Source organism: Astatotilapia calliptera, chromosome 17 (genome assembly GCF_900246225.1).
Source record: "Astatotilapia calliptera chromosome 17, fAstCal1.2, whole genome shotgun sequence".
In the NCBI taxonomy this organism is placed as follows: domain Eukaryota; kingdom Metazoa; phylum Chordata; class Actinopteri; order Cichliformes; family Cichlidae; genus Astatotilapia; species Astatotilapia calliptera.
The window spans coordinates 12,897,230-12,916,576 of NC_039318.1; the positions used below are offsets into that span (position 1 = coordinate 12,897,230).

At 40.5% G+C, this 19,347-nt stretch overlaps 1 protein-coding gene across 1 annotated transcript; it reads left to right on the forward strand.

Annotated features, from left to right (window-relative positions):
- Positions 1–14,346: 14,346 nt before the first annotated feature.
- On the forward strand, positions 14,347–16,349 carry foxd3 (forkhead box D3). Its single transcript, XM_026147229.1, has 2 exons — positions 14,347–16,132; positions 16,273–16,349. Exon 1 carries the CDS (start codon positions 14,776–14,778, stop codon positions 15,967–15,969), a length of 1,194 nt encoding a protein of 397 aa, XP_026003014.1. The 5' UTR covers positions 14,347–14,775; the 3' UTR covers positions 15,970–16,132; positions 16,273–16,349.
- The last annotated feature ends 2,998 nt before the right edge of the window (positions 16,350–19,347 follow it).

The following is a 19,347-nucleotide window of genomic DNA, read 5'->3' on the forward strand; positions in this document are numbered from 1 at the left end:
GAACTCTTCTTTTCTCAGGGTGGAATGATTGTACAGAATACATCTTTAATGACAGAAATAGAATATATGGTATTTAATGTATATATAATATATACATTTTCAATTCTTAGAACACTGTATCAGCTGCCAAGCATGGAGGTGGTAGCATCATGCTCTGCAGCAGTTTTGCTACCAGTGGTACTGGTACTTTACAAAGTAGATCTAATAATAAAGAAGGAGGACTACCTCCAAATTCTTTGAGTTACCAGGTTGTGGAAGAGATAAAGCAGGCTGACATCAAGTTTCTGCAGTGATCTTTCCTGAACGCAACCCCATTGAAAACTTGTGGAGCCGATCCCTGCCAGGAAATCAACCAATTTTGATGAATTCTACAAGTGCTGAAAAGAAGCGTGGTCAAATATCCAGCCAGAATTATGCCAGGAGATTTTTTTTTTATGGCTAACAAAACCATCTGGTTGATTTTTTTTAATTTGCTAAGGAACATTCACAGAAAAGAACCCCAAAATGAGATTACCAGTCATCTGAATTGGCCCCAATATAATAACGCAGTCACTCAGATCACCTGCAGAACACCCACTGAGTTTATACTACATCAGATTAATGTCTCTCAAGATAGGCATTAAAAGCTGCACATACAGGGAGTGCAGAATTATTAGGCAAGTTGTATTTTTGAGGAATAATTTTATTATTGAACAACAACCATGTTCTCAATGAACCCAAAAAACTCATTAATATCAAAGCTGAATGTTTTTGGAAGTAGTTTTTAGTTTGTTTTTAGTTTTAGCTATTTTAGGGGGATATCTGTGTGTGCAGGTGACTATTACTGTGCATAATTATTAGGCAACTCAAAAAACAAATATATACCCATTTCAATTATTTATTTTTACCAGTGAAACCAATATAACATCTCCACATTCACAAATATACATTTCTGACATTCAAAAACAAAACAAAAACAAATCAGCGACCAATATAGCCACCTTTCTTTGCAAGGACACTCAAAAGCCTGCCATCCATGGATCCTGTCAGTGTTTTGATCTGTTCACCATCAACATTGCGTGCAGCAGCAACCACAGCCTCCCAGACACTGTTCAGAGAGGTGTACTGTTTTCCCTCCTTGTAAATCTCACATTTGATGATGGACCACAGGTTCTCAATGGGGTTCAGATCAGGTGAACAAGGAGGCCATGTCATTAGTTTTTCTTCTTTTATACCCTTTCTTGCCAGCCACGCTGTGGAGTACTTGGACGCGTGTGATGGAGCATTGTCCTGCATGAACATCATGTTTTTCTTGAAGGATGCAGACTTCTTCCTGTACCACTGCTTGAAGAAGGTGTCTTCCAGAAACTGGCAGTAGGACTGGGAGTTGAGCTTGACTCCATCCTCAACCCGAAAAGGCCCCACAAGCTCATCTTTGATGATACCAGCCCAAACCAGTACTCCACCTCCACCTTGCTGGCGTCTGAGTCGGACTGGAGCTCTCTGCCCTTTACCAGTCCAGCCACGGGCCCATCCATCTGGCCCATCAAGACTCACTCTCATTTCATCAGTCCATAAAACCTTAGAAAAACCAGTCTCGAGATATTTCTTGGCCCAGTCTTGACGTTTCAGCTTGTGTGTCTTGTTCAGTGGTGGTCGTCTTTCAGCCTTTCTTACCTTGGCCATGTCTCTGAGTATTGCACACCTTGTGCTTTTGGGCACTCCAGTGATGTTGCAGCTCTGAAATATGGCCAAACTGGTGGCAAGTGGCATCTTGGCAGCTGCACGCTTGACTTTTCTCAGTTCATGGGCAGTTATTTTGTGCCTTGGTTTTTCCACACGCTTCTTGCGACCCTGTTGACTATTTTGAATGAAACGCTTGATTGGTCGATGATCAGGCTTCAGAAGCTTTGCAATTTTGAGACTGCTGCATCCCTCTGTAAGATATCTCACTATTTTTGACTTTTCTGAGCCTGTCAAGTCCTTCTTTTGACCCATTTTGCCAAAGGAAAGGAAGTTGCCTAATAATTATGCACACCTGATATAGGGTGTTGATGTTATTAGACCACCCCCGTTCTCATTACAGAGATGCACATCACCTAATATGCCTAATTGGTAGTAGGCTTTCGAGCCTATACAGCTTGGAGTAAGACAACATGCATGAAGAGGATGATGTGGACAAAATACTCATTTGCCTAATAATTCTGCACTCCCTGTACACAGAGATTAATGGTTGATCCAGAATTGAACCATTGTTGGTTTGTGTGCACGGAAAAACAAAAAGAGACTTTCTTGTTCTGCTTTTTTTCTCTTTTAAACAGAGTAATACAGAGTAATGTCCCGTAAGACCACAAAATCATAAAACTGAAATCCACTACATATCAGGCTCTTAGATCCATATCTTATCACCATCACAAGTTTGTTTGCTTTCTGTGTTTTTACCGAGACAGACTTTCCATTTTGTCCTTGATAACATTGCGTTTTTCATGACTAATAAATCTATACTCGTGATTATGTTAACGATAAGCAGTCCAAAATAAATCATTAATGTGGTCATAAAGTATTAAGCTAATACTTGCTGTGCTGCTCTGGAGATGACGCTACAAATATGGAATCTGCAACTTCTCAACACAAATGAGAAAGAAAAGGCGGGATACGTTCATGTATGGTTCCAAAACAGAGTGGATAATTTATCCACAGTGCAACTGGTCGCGTTGAATCAGATTTCCTTCTCTTTATTATTCATTGTGAATTGTTAGCTGTGCATAGAGAGCTCTCTTAGCGTCTTTCTTTTTCTATTCAGTTGACATTCCTGATGGGGGGAAAATCCAGAATTCATAATGAAGTTCAAAACATTACATATGCAAGGAGAAATTTTGGATCGCTCGCAGCTACAGCTTTGCAGTGTTCCCGTTGCATGGATCTGCACCAACCGCTCTAATGCCAAAAGAGCATGAAACAGAAATGACATATGCTGCAAAACTTGAAATGTATGTAGCTTCCTCAATATTATCCTTGACTGGCTCGCTTTGTTTCAAATGTGTGTCCAAACCATGTACACAGATAGATGACCCAGCAAAGGAATTCCTGCAGCAGCTCAATGAAATGGCTTATGCAGGGCAAATTTAATATGTGGTTTTGCCCAGACAATACAGGGGTTTGAGCAGCTCTGCCATGCCCTGGAGCTGGGTGATGAAGAAGAGCAACACAGAGGAGAATGGGGCTTTTGTGAGAAAGTTTGAAAGCCCCTTGCAGGATGCAGCAAAACCTGACCCAAGACGACAAGTCCCTGTAGGGGAAATAAAATGGGTAATCATTACATAAGTGCCACAAACTGTTAATATCTAGGGAACAAAAGAAGTGCAAACTAAAGTGTGACTGGTAGAATGTACATACGCTCGAGCTCTGAGTGACTCGGGTCACTTTCTCAGCAAGGTGATTCTCATCGGAACACATGTGTTTGGGATTTTACATATATATCATCATTATTATTTAATGTCCATGATATTATCTTTTACAGCTGAATAGAGAAATGAAGGTCATTTGTCATTTCTGCTGTAGCAGCACAATGAAGTCTGCTGCAGAGATTCCATCTGGGTGAAATAAAACAAAGAGATGTTTCATGATCTTCCATCTAATCAAACATCTGGGATGGAGAAGCAATTTTTTTAAGCACAAAGCATCCTCTTTGGAGCCCATAATTTCAAGTAACTTTGCAAAACACTGTTTTAGCAATGTTTCAGTATGCACGCTGCAGAATCATTTAGTCCTGGTGGTTAAGTTTCAAGTCCAGCTGGGGACTGCTCATTTCTCTCGGTCCCCAGTCCTAACTGACATGCTTGCTCTCCAATAAACATAAAAGGACACTGCTGGATCCCTAAAAATCTGTTTAATATTTCATTTATATTTCTCGTGTTTCTGTGGGGCTTTAACTCAATGTTTGTTACCCATAATGCATCACTAAACCATCTTAGGAAGTGACTGCTCAAACTGAATGCCTACACTGAATAACCAGACCATTTTCTGATCGCATTTTAGCACATTATACTCATTTGTAAACATTTAATAACATTCAAAGAAGGCGTAAGGCGCTTTCAAATGACATTAGCCACACTAACAGGAGTCATCTGACTGGAATACCTCTAATTTCTAGTATAGACTGTTTTCATGCAGAATCCTAACATGATAATTGGATTTTCTGTTCTGAGTTGCTTTCTCACGTCCAGTCACATGGCCCCATTAGCCATTTAGCTTCTCCTTTGGTTCTTGAGTTGTAACATTGCAGGCCAGGAAGAAGCCAGCCAAATCACTATTAACTGCAGATCTTTGATGATTCTGTAACATGTTTAAATGAACTGGTTGATCTGATTTTCCAAAAGTTCCTGAACCAGAAACGGCTTGAGGGGGAATAAAGAATAGTGAGAAACCAGATGGTTTTGTTTAGAATTAGAGGAAAAACATAAAAATGAATGCCTGGATTATTAACAAGCAGATTAAGAGGTACAAAAGCTTCACTCGGCTGTTTTTTTCTCTTTTTGAAGCAACTTAAGGGTGAGCTCTAAGGGCTTGTTACACAGCTTATCACATCCGTTAAGTTAGTGGGTAGAATACAGTTTACACCAAGGCACACATCCTGTGCATAAACTCACAACTGCTCTTATTACCTGTTCTAGCCAACAGATGGCATGAAACTGTGCCCTCAACAGGACGATGGTATGTGCACAGAGTAACAGGCATAAAGTTGTTTTCTTCAGAGGCTGCCATTGCATATGGTCCCAACTGAATAAAAGGACTATGTAAAGTCATATTTAGAGCAAAAGCTGCCTCTCAAAGAGAATCATATAATGTGCTGAATCTTAGGTCCTTCTTCACTGTTTTTTAAATCATCCTTTCAATTTCAAAAGCGCACAGATTTTGGTTTCACATGACACAAAAACATCAAATCTCAGCATTATTCACTGTAAGGAAGAGGACTCCCTTACTGCATTTATTTATATTATCTGTATAGCACTTTAGAGCACACCTTTCACTTTGTTAAAAGCACCTTATCAAGCACTTTATTTAGCATTGCACTTTAAGCATGGATTTGCACACAAGTTTAAATATTTATTGACCATTTATTGGGAATTTTAAAATCAGTTGGTAGCCTTATTTCAGATCCTGCACAGCTGCTCCTCATCAAGGAATGTGGTGGTTGTCTGTCAGGAGAGAAGAATGGTGATTGAGATTGTGATTAAGGTTTACCAGTAAGGAAAACTAATGCAAATGTGTGTGTGAAATCTAGGGATGAAAGTGGTGCAAATAAGTGTAAGATAATGATTACTCAGCTTTCTTGCCTGCGTCCTCTTCAAGGTGTTTGGGCAAATGTTTCACTGGGGATCCAGACACCATTTAAAGGTTCCGGGAGAGACCATTGGTAAAGAGAGTGTGGTGAATCTTTTTGTGCTTGGGTTTCTGGGTTTTTATAATATTGGGTTTGGTGTAACATTAAAGTGTGAAATATTTATTAATATGTAAATGTGAAAATGTATTTATGTATTTATTTATTCTTATTGATATATTGTATACTGTGGTGGAAGGTTGGGATTTAAGAATTTACCTGAGAGTGGAATAATGGTTAAGTCTGTGACAGCTGAACATATTTAAGGCTGCCAGTTGTCATTAGAGGATGGATTTTTGTGCTGTGAAGAAGCTCGACAAATTAATTGTTGTAAGGCGAGCTGTATAGCAAATAATTACTTTGTTCCACTACAATTTCCTTTGGTCCATCTCACTGTGTTTCCAGCCGCTAAGGGCCGCCCTGTTACATGCACAAATTGCACAAACACTCAAACACATGATTTTGAAGCTACGTACATCATTTATCATTATGGTAATACCACCAATACTACACAAGTACTGATCAAAAGGTTTAAAATCTTGAATCTGGACTCTCAATGTGTCAAAAAGAAACGTAAAAAAAAAAGCAGTTTTGACCCATGCACATCTCCTGAACGTTGTCGGAATTTTTCACATTTTCTGTTACATTCTGTCACTTTTTATATTGGCTCAAGAACAAAACTGTGTCCATTGATCTTTTTAAGTAAACAACTGTAGCTGCCCAGCAACACTCAATCATCCCCAATGCTTCCAGATATTAACATTGCAAATTTATCATCATGCCCTAGCTCATTCGTTGAGATTTGCCACACTGGTATTCTATTTGTTCAGTGCATTAGAAAACTCCACACCAAAAATGCATTTTTCAGAACCATCAGGAGGATGAATCACGAGTCCTGCACGTACACTTGATCTCGACTACATAAAAGAACTATGCAAGGTTATCACTTAACACATGTTAACACCTTTTTACAAGGAAAATCTACTCTAACTGCTGCCTGCAGCTGTGTTCTACTCTCAAAGTGTGTGCAATTCGCCAACATTGAGTTGACCAAGTGACCAGAAAAATGATATTCAGTGTGAGCCTGCTGCCAGGTGTCATTACATTTCCCCCTATCCAGCAGAGAAAAGCAGCCACACACGCAGACATCTGTTTCTAAGATACCCTCCCAAGCTCATAACAGTGTCCTTTTTGCCTTATTTTGTGATCATATTGAGAAGCTGTGGTGTGTGCGTGTAAAAATTGAGCCTCTATCAATCTTTGAGTGTACTCATGCAACAAAGCCTGACTGGACCGAGACATTTCCTCAGAAATTTGTTATTTTCCAAAAGCCAACCAACAAACACAAGTCTCACATTTGGCCTAATGCATTCAGAAGTATAAAAAAGGCTGTATTTGACTACATCAGGACACAACAACTCACAGTTGTGCATGCAGAGGGCTGATGGTACATTTTGACACGAATTCATATGCAAAGGGCGCATGGATTTTATTTTAAAATCCCATAACACTGAGCATTGTGAAACATATTCCAAACAGCCGCCTCCATCACTTTTCATGCCAACTCTGACATCCAAGCAACAATCCCCCCCCCCCCCCCCCCCCCCCCCGCCACTTCCTGTGACAACAGTATCTGCTTATGATCTCGCTGGTGGACAAGCACACAGTCCTCAAGGCTGGCTCAGTGTGTGGCGGTGGGTGAAATCCCCCCTTTTGTGCAGCAGAGTGTTGGACCAGGCCGGGTGTCCTCTTAGTCAAATCAAAGGCGCTTCCTCCGGCACTGTGGCAGAGCCCACTGCCTCTGGAGCTACTCATTATTACATGCGAAGGGGGACTTGTGATCTTTTTAATTATTCTGCACTTCATTTCTATCCCACCATTCAAAACGCAACATGAGAATTGATTGCCTCAAAGATCCATCTTTATAATCTCCCTCAGGCCCATAAATTATCCAACTTTTGGGCAGGGTGGACGAGCCATGCAGGCACAAGCAGATCCCTTTCAGAGCTAGGCGGAGGCACATCGCTGCAGTGTGTTGGGGGGAGCCAAACTGAATGGGGCTGCTCTTTTGCTCGCTGAAAAACGACAGGGAGAAAAAAAAGTACACTTGTTATCTTGTGAACCCTCAAACATGTAAGATAGGAATCTCTTGAATGTCAGCGACAGAAATGGAATTAACAAGAGATCTTTTTATTGTCACAGAAGGTCATTAGGCTGCCAATCGGGGTAATTATGGAAATGATCTCCCCAGCTCTTTGGAATGTTTTCCTGCTTCCATAAGGACTTGAAAGTGTTCAATCAGCCTCTCTCGTGGGAAAGTTCAGCCATAACTGCAAGTGTACCAGCAAAATCAAATTAAGCAAAGAGATTTCATTAGTATTTATAGCCCCGAGGCATTTGTAAAAGTATGGAGCTGCAGAGTAATGTGGGACTGTGGCGAAGAGAATTATTGCTTAATGACAAAGGCCATACCTAGAAGACATACACATGGATAATGAATAGGAGGCATTGATTACATCTTTGAAGAGGATTCTGGAAGGATTGTAAAATATTGATGCTTACTTTGGACTCCCTGCATGGATGCAAGGGAGATAACCTTGTTGTTAACCCCGCTATGCTGTTTGCTTTATTATCTGCAGACGTTCTACCTAAAAGCAAATATTGTAATGCAACACTGTTGCAATAATTTTAGATGGTTTTATCTTGTGTTTTATATAAAGGTTTTGTGTATTTTTACTGCTGTAGTTCTGTTGCTGCATTTAGTGTGAAAGAGAACTGAAGCATAGCTTAAAGGCTGCAACATCTACTCAGGCACTCTTTAGGTGTTCATGACCAGTTTAAATGTATTTAAATGGATACTGGAAGGGGAGTAAAAATAGGTTTGCTGAAACGAAGTAAGTTTATGTTTTCTTTGTGTGTGAAATGCACTTCGCCATCTGGGGTAAAAATGAAATGAAGTCAGATAGCAATGTGCGATCAGGTGGAACACCTGATTTGAATCACTGGGTCTATTCAGTCCACTTAACCTCAGAGTAATTGACAATTTAAAGGTGCAGTCCTTAATTTCAACGGACAGAACCAGGACTTTGATTAGGATGTGTGATATGCACTTCCCCGCAGGAATAACAGGCAAGGACATTTTTTTAAATAACGCAAATAGGGGAAGCCATACATTAAATGTAAAATATTATGTTTGGAGATTAAAGGAATAATATTAGGCCTGCAAGAGAACAAGCACGTTATAGACAAGTGATACTAATGTGATCTTAGACCTTTTTATACATCATTTATACATCATTTTAAGCTTCTTTGTAAGTCATACGTTTTAAACACAAACACACATTTCGGTCAATCATACAATGAAAACACCATTCCTCTCCGACCGAAAGCTTTTGTCTCATTATCTCATTTTTTTTCTCCCACAATAATTGGGTTCGTGAAGAGGTAAAGTGTCTCTGTGAAGAACTTGACAGATTATGTGAAGGTGTATTATTACGTGTAGGGCAGGCGGGATGTAGGAGGTAATTTACTGTGATGTTACATTTATTTATATATATGCATCAATAAGCAGGAGGATATTGAGTTCAGAGGTCGAGCTGAATGAGAGTTCTCTTCCATGCTTATGGGGAAAAGGTGCTTTGGATGCAAACATTAATACTGGCGCGTGAAGATTTTCATTGTGAAATCAAAGAAATGTGAGATAAGGGGTTTTTTTTATTGTTCTGCATTTCAAGAATTTTTGCAATGGCAAATAACCTCAAATCAAGTGTACTCCTGAAAACAAAGGGCCAATACAATCAAAATCCAGTGAAACGTTTATTAAATGCACTGATTTCCTCACTTTTTATTCTGAAACTTACACACTGGTTAAAAACGTGGAGATGAACCTGTGAGCGCTATTATAGGTATTTCTGAGATGCTTTCTTTATCATTTGACATCTTTGGCTGTGACTATTAGCACATCGTTTACTGTTCTTTCAGTGATTCAGTTCAAAGACGAGGTGCGCGTGTTTTGGCACCGCGCTAAATGCCCGCAATTGGGCCAATTTGCACTGTTTACGGCTTGAATCGCAACACAGTGATATTCCGATTCAGTCCTTAATCTGAATGACAATGAACCTACAAATAGGGTGACACCGCGCGTATTTAACAAGCACACAATGGCATGGTAATCCGGCTGCATTTAACTGAAGGTGTCACTTTCCCACCAGCACCTGCGAGTTTCCACGCAACCAGCCTTCTCCTGGGGGCTTCTCACTCACGGGCAGCCGTAGGGGTGGGACAGGGGCGAAGGCCGGCGTGTTTACGAGTTAAAATATTTGATATTAGATTGTAATACAAATTTATGTAAAAACAAATGAAAAAATGTGGTTTGTGTACATTAAAGGACGTGAAAATGATCAGTCAATATTAATTCAAAGCGACAATAAAGTAACGTGTCCTTCTTTGTAACCAGATACATCTCTTACGGGAATAAAATCTTTTGATTTTTTTCCCGAATTTTCATATATTACGTTCTCTTATTTTATTGTTGTTTCTCATGTTTGCTTGATTTATTTCAAATTATCTTTTATGTCACAACACGAAAATCATCAGGCTAGAAAAAAAGGTCTTCGACTTATTCTAGTGACAGACAGCTGTTTAAGCTGTGCATGAGTTTATTTCTGCTCGCCGCTTGACCCAGATATCGCCAGTGTCCACTAAGAGTGCAATCCCCCCAATTTTTTTTCAAATAATGAAAGAAATTAGTTGATTTTTTTTTTCTTTTCCTACCTGAAACACAAGCATGCTGATCTGGGGGGAAACTATTAAAGGGAAGATGGAAAACAGTGGCTGTAAGTAGGAGACCTAAACTTGAGACTGGGAAATCAATAGAAAGGCGTGGGGTGTGTCCCCTTAAACGTGATATTATCGCTCAATCGATCCCCATTAAAAATATAAAACCGCATTAGCATCCAAAAACGGCCCGTGAATGAGCTGTAAATGGTAAAGTGAGTAAAGGCACGACGTTTCATGGATCACCTGCTGCAACTGCGCAGCCTGACCTGTTGAAATGTGTCTTTATACAGACGCGTCAAACAGATGGGACGTCCAACAAAACACAAACACACACACACACACACACACAGTGAGAGAGAGACAGCATACACGCTCGGATCTTTGGCTTCCATTCTAGGTCCTTTTTTCTTGCTTTTGACGTGACATGTGAGAGATTTGGCTGCGGCCGATCCAGCAGGAGGGAGGGTTAAAAAATGAGCTCCATCATATTGTTTGACAGAAACTCGCAGGTTGATAGAGTGGATTCTGAGAAGGGCTGAAAATGGTGATTTCCAAAAGAGAAGAGGAAGAAACGAACACAAAAAAGAGGAGGGGAGGTGAAAAGCTGTCATACCTGCCTTCTGGATTTTACGAGTAAAATGTGAAAAAAATCCAGTTCTGGGGAAGAAGAATGTGTAAAGTTTTGTTGTGATATTCTAATATTGAGCTATTTCGTTTTTTATTTAATGTGACAATCCAAAGATCTGACTGACTGCTGTGAAATAATTAACATAATGGTCGCAATAAGAATGTATCAGTTTATCGTCACATTGGGAGTTGCATGCTGCCCCTAGAGATGCACTCTGTCACCTGATCAGTGAGCTGCCTTTAAAGATCTGGTTTTGCGGAAAATCCGTGCAAGAATGTGAATTATTTAGCCCGCTTCAATGTAAAGTTGCATTTTTGAGCATTAATATTGTCATGTTTGCATCATGCACAACGTTTTATTCTTCCAAAGACTCCCTCAAGACATGCAAATGAATAATTATATAAAATAACATTTTACAGATGTCTTAAGCATATTTTGCAGGAAAATAAAGATCCTGGTTTCACCAGTGCGCACGCAAGGTTTTACGCCAAAGTTACTTTTGAGAGTTTTACAGGAAAAGCTGTTACAAAGCTGTTTGTACTCCGAATGTTTTTGTGTGCCAATTGGGATGTTATTAGGACAGCACTTCCAAAAAACCTCCAGTAGTTTTCTACTCTAAAAAGCCCTGACGCCTGTGTCAGGAAATTATCGACAATTAAAAATATAATACAGCCATACTTTTAAATATTTATATTAATACATTTATAGAAACATATGATTTGTATATATTTATACAACTTACAAATACTTTGTATATAAGAAAATTACAACTATTTTAAAATTATTCACCCCTTCATTATTATTATTATTATTATTATTATTATTATTATTATTATCATTATTATCATTATTATTATTATTATTAGTAGTAGTAGTAGTAGTAGTAGTAGTAGTAGTATCACAAAATAAGCATGCTGTCCAATCTGGTAGACTAAATAAAAATAAATTATAAGTCACATATCTTCACCTTTTCTTTTCCCTCGCCACCAAATTTTGATAATAAGCGTCTCCTGTCATCTTTATTCATTCAGACAAACTCAGCTCTTTAGCAGTCTGAGGCGTTAGCCTCGCCAGAGTCTCTCTGAGCAACGCACTCCTCCAACCTCCCAGCTTCTGCAGGTGACCTCTGAACCCAGGGACAAACGCACGAGGACGGGGCAGAAAGCAGGAATCGCGGGAGCATAATGCCTTATTATGATGACAATTATTTGTTCGGTGACCTTGCTGGTACGGCGTGCACTCATCACATGTGCTGGCTCTTTCCTCTCCATCACCTGTGCTGCCTCAACCGCCGCCGCTTCTGCTTCTGCTGCTCCACCGCCATCTCCTCTTCCCACCTCCACCCAGCCACCCCGACACTCCTGCTTGCACTCGTTGGTTTCATGCAGGAACGAGATGGCTTATTACACTAAAAGGTTTTGTCGCGCTAAGCCGTGCATGCGTGCTTAAAACGTACTTTTCATTAACAAACTGCGGAGGTATAAAAGCGGATTTATGAGGCTTCAAAAGATCACAGGAAGGACGGGTTTGAAACCCCCTCTCGGTGCTTTTGCAGTCAGGTTATATCAGCAGTTACGCCGCCTTTCACACAACACTGCAACTCCGGGATTTTTTATTTTTTGTTTTTAATGAAGGCTTGCTGCACCTGCCTTTCCTAAAAGAGGGGGGTTAGGACAGCTGTTCTGCGATCATCTGATTCTTTAAAGTAAAACAAAAATATAAGAAAACTGTAAAAATAAATAAATAAATAAAATCAAACATCTGCTATACCCACGTGTCTCTTATTTTGCTCCTGTAAAAGATTTCTTCTGTAAGAAGACAAAGAAAAGGAGGATTCTTGATTGGGCCCAACATGAGTTATTCTGCTGTTAAACGCCCGAATGTAATGAAAGAAAGAAAAGAACGAACTGTGATGGAAAAAGTTTTCCTTTTAAAAAGAAAAAATATATATTGAAAAAAATCTGTCAATTAAAACTCAACTATATATCTTTTTTTTTATGTTTTAATCTGACAAATCCACAAAGCAAATAAGCGATTCCTTAAATACACTCTCGCCGCGCGGAGGAACAGGATGAAAGTTGACCCCAAGCCTCTGGATTCATCTTCTAAGTAGCCCCGGTATTGACGGACATCCAGATCGCACGGGTCATCGAGAGATTAACGCGGAGCCAGTCCGATCGGAATCCACGATTCCGTCCTTTTGACCCGAACACACACGCATTATTAATGATAGTGTTTTAATTTAATCCCACTTTTAGCTTCGCCAGCTCAGGTGCCGGTGAAGAGGCGCTGTGAAGGCACTTAAGGGATCAAATTTACCCCCAAATTATACAAATTAAGTACAATAATAATAATAACAATAATAATAATTCAGTGTTGTATCGTTAATTTTATTTGAATAAAGCCCTGACATTAAGTAACTGGCTCGTGCTGATTTTTAGGTATTTCCTCCTGAGAGGTTCCAGAAACCGTGTGTACGTTCAAGGCGCCTATGTCAAGCTCGAAAATGTCTAAATTGCTGTTTTTATTTTAACACACAAACGTTAAGATAAGCCGCTTTGACAAACGGCCTAAATACAGCAGCTCGTGCTTTCCTATCAGTCCTCCCAGATTTTCGCACGCGACGCAGGAAGCCTTGTGTAAAGGACCTGACGTGCCCCCTCTGTCAGAGCTCAGCCTGCACCGCTCACCTTCACGCTTTTGTGAATAAACGTTCTCTTTGCACTCACCCGCTGCCCGCATTTCCTACTTTTTTTTCAAATGCAAAAACTCGGGTGACACGGACACGGGGGAAAGGGGGGGGGGTCGTTAGCACCTCTTCCAAACTCTGAAGGAAATTCTGCATTCGTCCCATTCATCGTCGCTGCTGCCGCTTCTTCAATATTCTTCCCACCTCGGCTAAATCCTGCGGGAATAAATAGACTGGAATTCATGCTTTGCATTCGCTGCTTGGATTTACGCGACCGGGCTTTAAAGCTGGGAGCACCGAGGCATGCAATTCCAGCACCGAATGAACAGAGCAAGCAAAAATATCAATAAAAAAAACATGTCTAACGTATCCTTTCAAGGAGAGTTACATGCACGGACTCTACGCTAAAATAAAGTGTGGGGATTAAAAATAAACTACGCATGCACAATTAAACAGTTTCTATATATATATATATATATATAGAAGTCAATACATTCATGAACTTGAAGGAAGATTCCGTTAACTTAGCTGTTGTCGTTTTCATTCTGCAGCTGTCAGCAGAGTTCGCGTTAGCAAAGTTAAAGCTTTGGTTTGTTTTTTAACGCGGTCACATTATTGCGCGTCAGATCTTTCAATCACGCGAGCCAATTTTCTCCCCCTCCTCCTCTTCCTCCTCCCTCTGCCACCGTTAAATGGTCTATGACGGACGAACACAAAAATAAGCGGAAAGCAGCACTGCTGATGTCCCATTGTTGACAAATCCATGAAACAACTCCAGTTTGCATGGTTTAACAGAGAGGAGAGGAGAGGTGGGTGGAGGGAGGAGAGTGGAGAGAGGACAGGGGGGCGTCTGTCGTCACCAAACCACGTGTCCAGCGCTGATAGTATATCTTATAGTGGGGAGGGAAAGTAATCTATCAGACAGTCTTGTTAAAAGCCCCGGCCTTTTTCAGAGCAGCATGTGTCATCTCGGCTCGGTTCTCCAAATATCGCTCGTCCAGGAAATCTAAGCACCGAGAAGGGACGTCGGAGCGCAAAAGTCGCGCTGTCTGCAAAACAACTTCTAGGCGAGACGTGCTGCTCCCCGGGCCTGCTCACTGACCGAGTGGAGAAATATTTGTAGAAGTTTGAAGTTCCTTGTCGGCTGGACTGGCAGGCGTCCGGTTCGATCACATTTAGATTTTTGGGGAGGGGAAAGCATCCGATCTGTTGACAACCAGCAGCGCGAGCGCACTGATCGCGCGGCTGCTCTGTCTTTTTCGGCTGCAGTGAGACTTTTTTAATAATAAAAAAAATAAAACGGTGTCAGTAAGAAGTGAGATGACCCTGTCTGGAGGCAGCGAACGAGCCAGCGACATGTCCGGCCAAACTGTGCTCACAGCCGAGGACGTGGATATTGACGTAGTGGGCGAGGGAGATGAGGAGGGCATGGAGAGGGTGGACAGCGACTGCGACAGCCCAGGAGACGGCATCTTGCACGACCTCCGGGGGGAAACGGGAGACGAGGAGGTGGAAGACGAGATCGAGGTGGAGAAAGAGGAGATGACGTCCGGGGTAGGGAGTCCGTGCTGCGAGAGCGCCGGGGAGGCAGAATCGGGCACCGGAAAAGGAGAGGGTCACGACCAGAGCGCAGCGCCAGGTGCGATCCAGAAGCCCAAGAGTAGCCTGGTAAAGCCGCCTTACTCCTACATCGCACTTATCACCATGGCTATCCTGCAAAGCCCGCAGAAAAAGCTCACCCTCAGCGGGATCTGCGAATTCATCAGCAACCGCTTCCCTTATTACCGTGAGAAGTTCCCGGCGTGGCAAAACTCCATCCGTCACAACTTGTCTCTCAACGACTGCTTCATAAAAATCCCTCGGGAACCTGGTAACCCCGGCAAGGGCAACTACTGGACCATGGACCCCGCTTCAGAGGACATGTTCGACAACGGCAGCTTCCTCAGGAGGAGGAAAAGGTTCAAGAGAGTTCAGCCAGATGTGCTCAGGGACCAGACTGCTCTCATGATGCAAAGTTTCGGGGCGTACAGTCTTGGAGGGCCCTACGGGAGACACTACGGTATCCACCCGGCGGCGTATTCCCATCCGGCTGCTTTGCAGTACCCGTACATCCCCCCTGTAGGTCCCATGCTGCCCCCGGGCGTCCCTCTCCTGCCCTCGGCGGAGCTAAACAGAAAAGCGTTCAACTCTCAGCTCAGCCCGAGCCTTCAGCTTCAACTCAGTAGTCTCAGCACGGCGTCTATGATCAAATCAGAGCCTTCAAACAGACCTTCATTCAGTATAGAAAATATAATCGGGGTGTCCAGTGCCTCCTCTTCCTCGCCGGGCGCAGCTCAGGCTTTCCTGCGGCCTCCTGTGACCGTCCAGTCGGCCCTGCTGAGCGCGCAGTCCCTCTCTCTGACACGGACCTCAGCCGCTATCGCGCCCATCCTCAGTGTACCTTCAAATATTATTTCTGGACACGTTTTACCCTCAGCGGCGGCGGCGGCAGTGTCCAAATGGCCTTCACAATGACTTCAAACCGAAGAGAAAGCAAACTCTTATTTTTATATAGAGACATTATTACTGGGAAGTGTGAAAAGCACAAATTTATAGGCAGCACTGGACTGTAAAGCCATGTAAAGACTGTTGAAAAACAGAGAACAAAAAACGAAAAAGAAGATTTTTTTCTGTACAGGTAATATTTGTAAATATTTGTATAAAAAAAGACAAATGATTTTGCCAGTTTGACTTTTACCTGTTCCTTTCTCCCCTTTGTTCCTGTTTGAGATCTGTGGTAATTATTTTACGTTTTTTTCTCCTTTCCTTTTGTAACAGAAGCTCAACTGGACATAGTTACTTTGGCTTCTTTTTCATACAAGACACAAAACCTCTGGAAAAAAAGAGACTGTTTATAATAATAATTTTTAAAAAATACAAATATATGTAATTCTATGTAGCTATATTGTGTTGTAAACTGAATTTATTTGTAAATAAATCTAAGAAAGAATTAAAAATCAATTTTCATTATTAACATTCTTAACATTTTTGACAAGTGATTTGAGAAAAAAAAATCGCATTATTTCAAGGGAACATTTTTCACGGTAAAAAAAATAAATCGTAAATTTAATTTGAATAACTTCACAGTTCGTGTAAAGCATACATTATTAATATTGCTACACAAAAAAATCGAAGCTGTCTTATTTTGTTGTCTGTTTTCAGGCTTAAAAATATCGAATATATAAAATATTATTATTAATAATAATAATATATAACATATATGTTTTTAACATTACTTTCAATGTTTCATTTTATCAGCATAATTCAAAGTATTTCATTATTTAGAAATTGAAATAGAAAAAAATTAGTTATACTTTACACTTTACTTTACACTTCCTAAGGATTAGAATTTAACAAAATATATTTTTTTACTGCTGTTGCGATTGACGTGGTAGCGTTTAAAAACATATTTAAAGTTACAATTTAACAATAGTATGCAAATAAAAATAACTAAAAATACTGACAAAGGTGTATGAATAATATGTAATCGTAAATTTAAAAAAACAAAACAACAACTTGTAAAAGCTTTGAGATTAGCTTGCTATAGAGTAAATTCAATCCTGAAAATTTGCGCGTATGCCTACCTTATATTTATGCTTTTTGCAGGAAGGCATACATCTAATTTGTATCATATTTCAGATGATGGGATGTGGCATAAAGAGGTGAATATTGAGCACAAATCAGTGTAGCCCTTTATTAAAGTATTTACCCTGGAATTTCCTGACAATGCTCCCTGACAGGGGGTTACAGTTTAGACCACAGGTTCACCATCACATCACACGCTGTACGCTTTTGCGCGATATTCTGTGGCTTGGCTCCTATAAAGGTAACAATTTCGCAGTTGTGTCTGGCTAATCACTTTTACACAAACAGCAAGTGGTGTGCGTGTGTGCATATGAAAGCGAGAGTGTGAATGTGTAAATGTGTGTGTGTGTGAGAGAGAGAGAGAAAGAGGGTGAGCGCGAGGGGTTTTAGGGGCTATATTTATCTGATCCCCATGGGAAAGAGAAAAAGGCCTCTCTCTCCGCTCCAATTCACTTTCAGACACCGAAGAAGGTGCTGATGATGCAAAAGTCTTCTCCAATGTCACCGTGACATTTCTACTTACTAAATTCATTATTATTCAGACTATTGATATCATTCAAATTACCTACAGCAGTGACTGTGATGTTATTATTTTAAAGACCAGTCTTTGATTATTTATCTACTGAAACATAAAAATAATATATAAATTAAAATGTGAGACATTGTCTGCATTGCACTGCCCGTAATAGATTTCTGATCATTTCTGCCATTTTTTTCCCTTGCCATTCGATCATGCGATTATAAAATGACAAGGCATTAAATATAGCAGGCTCTACAATGAAGTGATGGCTAAAGAGTACAGTTAGAGAAAGGTGAGTGAAATTTTGGGGGATGCAGAAATATTCAGAAAAAGCATCAAATTTTAAATACCAAAAAGACTCAAACTTGCACTTGTTGAACCTGTTTATTTAAACCTCTAATTTATTTCTTGTGTGACGTGTGTACATGGCTACGAGCGGGGATTCAGACTCCACAAAGCAACATTAACCCAGCCTCGCGCGTCTGTCTTATAGGATGCGAGCATCTATAATTACACTTGCAGTGTTGCAGTGTGAAGCCCGGGTGTGAGATCTTGCAACAGGAGCGATGTTGCAGGCTGACAACACCTTGAGGCCGTGACATCCATGCCGCTAGGGGGCGTCAACATACACCTGCGGCTCTTAATTAGGGTGATCATAAATAAAATAAATATTTGTGAAAACCTGAAATAATACATCAACATTTTCCACCTAATTTTCTTTCTTCTTTGCACACACACACTTCCTGCTGGACAAATTTATCCGAGTAATCTAACTGCAAATTTGATTTTAGATCATAAGTGATGTTTTACCATTTACCATTATTTTTGTAGTTTGTAGTAACATTGTAGCAGAGTATCTGCAAGTGGTTTTTTTTCCCTTTAAGCAAAAATTGGTAACGTTAATTGTGTTAATATTTAAGATACAACACAGAGAGGAAACACCGAAAGCAAAGCTTTTGTTAACGACAGAGCACTAAATTCCTGAACCGAAGCTGCAGTGCTGCAAATACAGGCATGAACAAGATTTCTAGCAGCACGGGCCTACTTAAAGGGTAAGCCAGTGCAATAATAACAATAACAGAGTTAATGGCTATTATTAATATTATTATTACTATTATTAAAATTATGCTACGTTAGCTTAAAGTTATTTCTTACTTGTTGTTTCATCAAAACCAAGCGCAGTTTCGTGTAATTATGGTGCAAACTATGGCGCACAATTTGCTAAACGAACGAAGACGCTCATTTATAGACGCTCGCGCGCCCGCCCGCACGGGCGCACACGATAATGAGCCATGCAGCTGCACGTGCTTGTGCACAGGTGGAGAAAAGCCTGGGTTGCAGTTCCCACAGCTCCACCAGACAGGCTATATTAGTATCCAAGCACAATCTGTAAATACAGCTCGCTCTCCCGCCCCTCTCTCTCTCTCTGTGATTCCTGACTTGTTTTACCTCCATATAACCTCCTGAGCGGAAAGAGTTTATGTAGAGGTTGGGGTTTTTTTGTATTTTTGTTTTGTTTTTTAGTGCTGATTGTGCTTGTGGCTATGATAGGTAACAAATCCTTTTTTTAGTATATTATCAATGCATAAATGTGTCCAGTCATCATTCGTGATAAAAAAAAGAGGTCACAGCTCTTTTTGAACCTAAAGTTAGATTATCGGGAAAAACAAAAAACAAAACATAACATTTTTTTTATTTTTACTTGGATCTCTTTTGTGTTAGACATACGTTTGTGCTGTCCTGTGTGA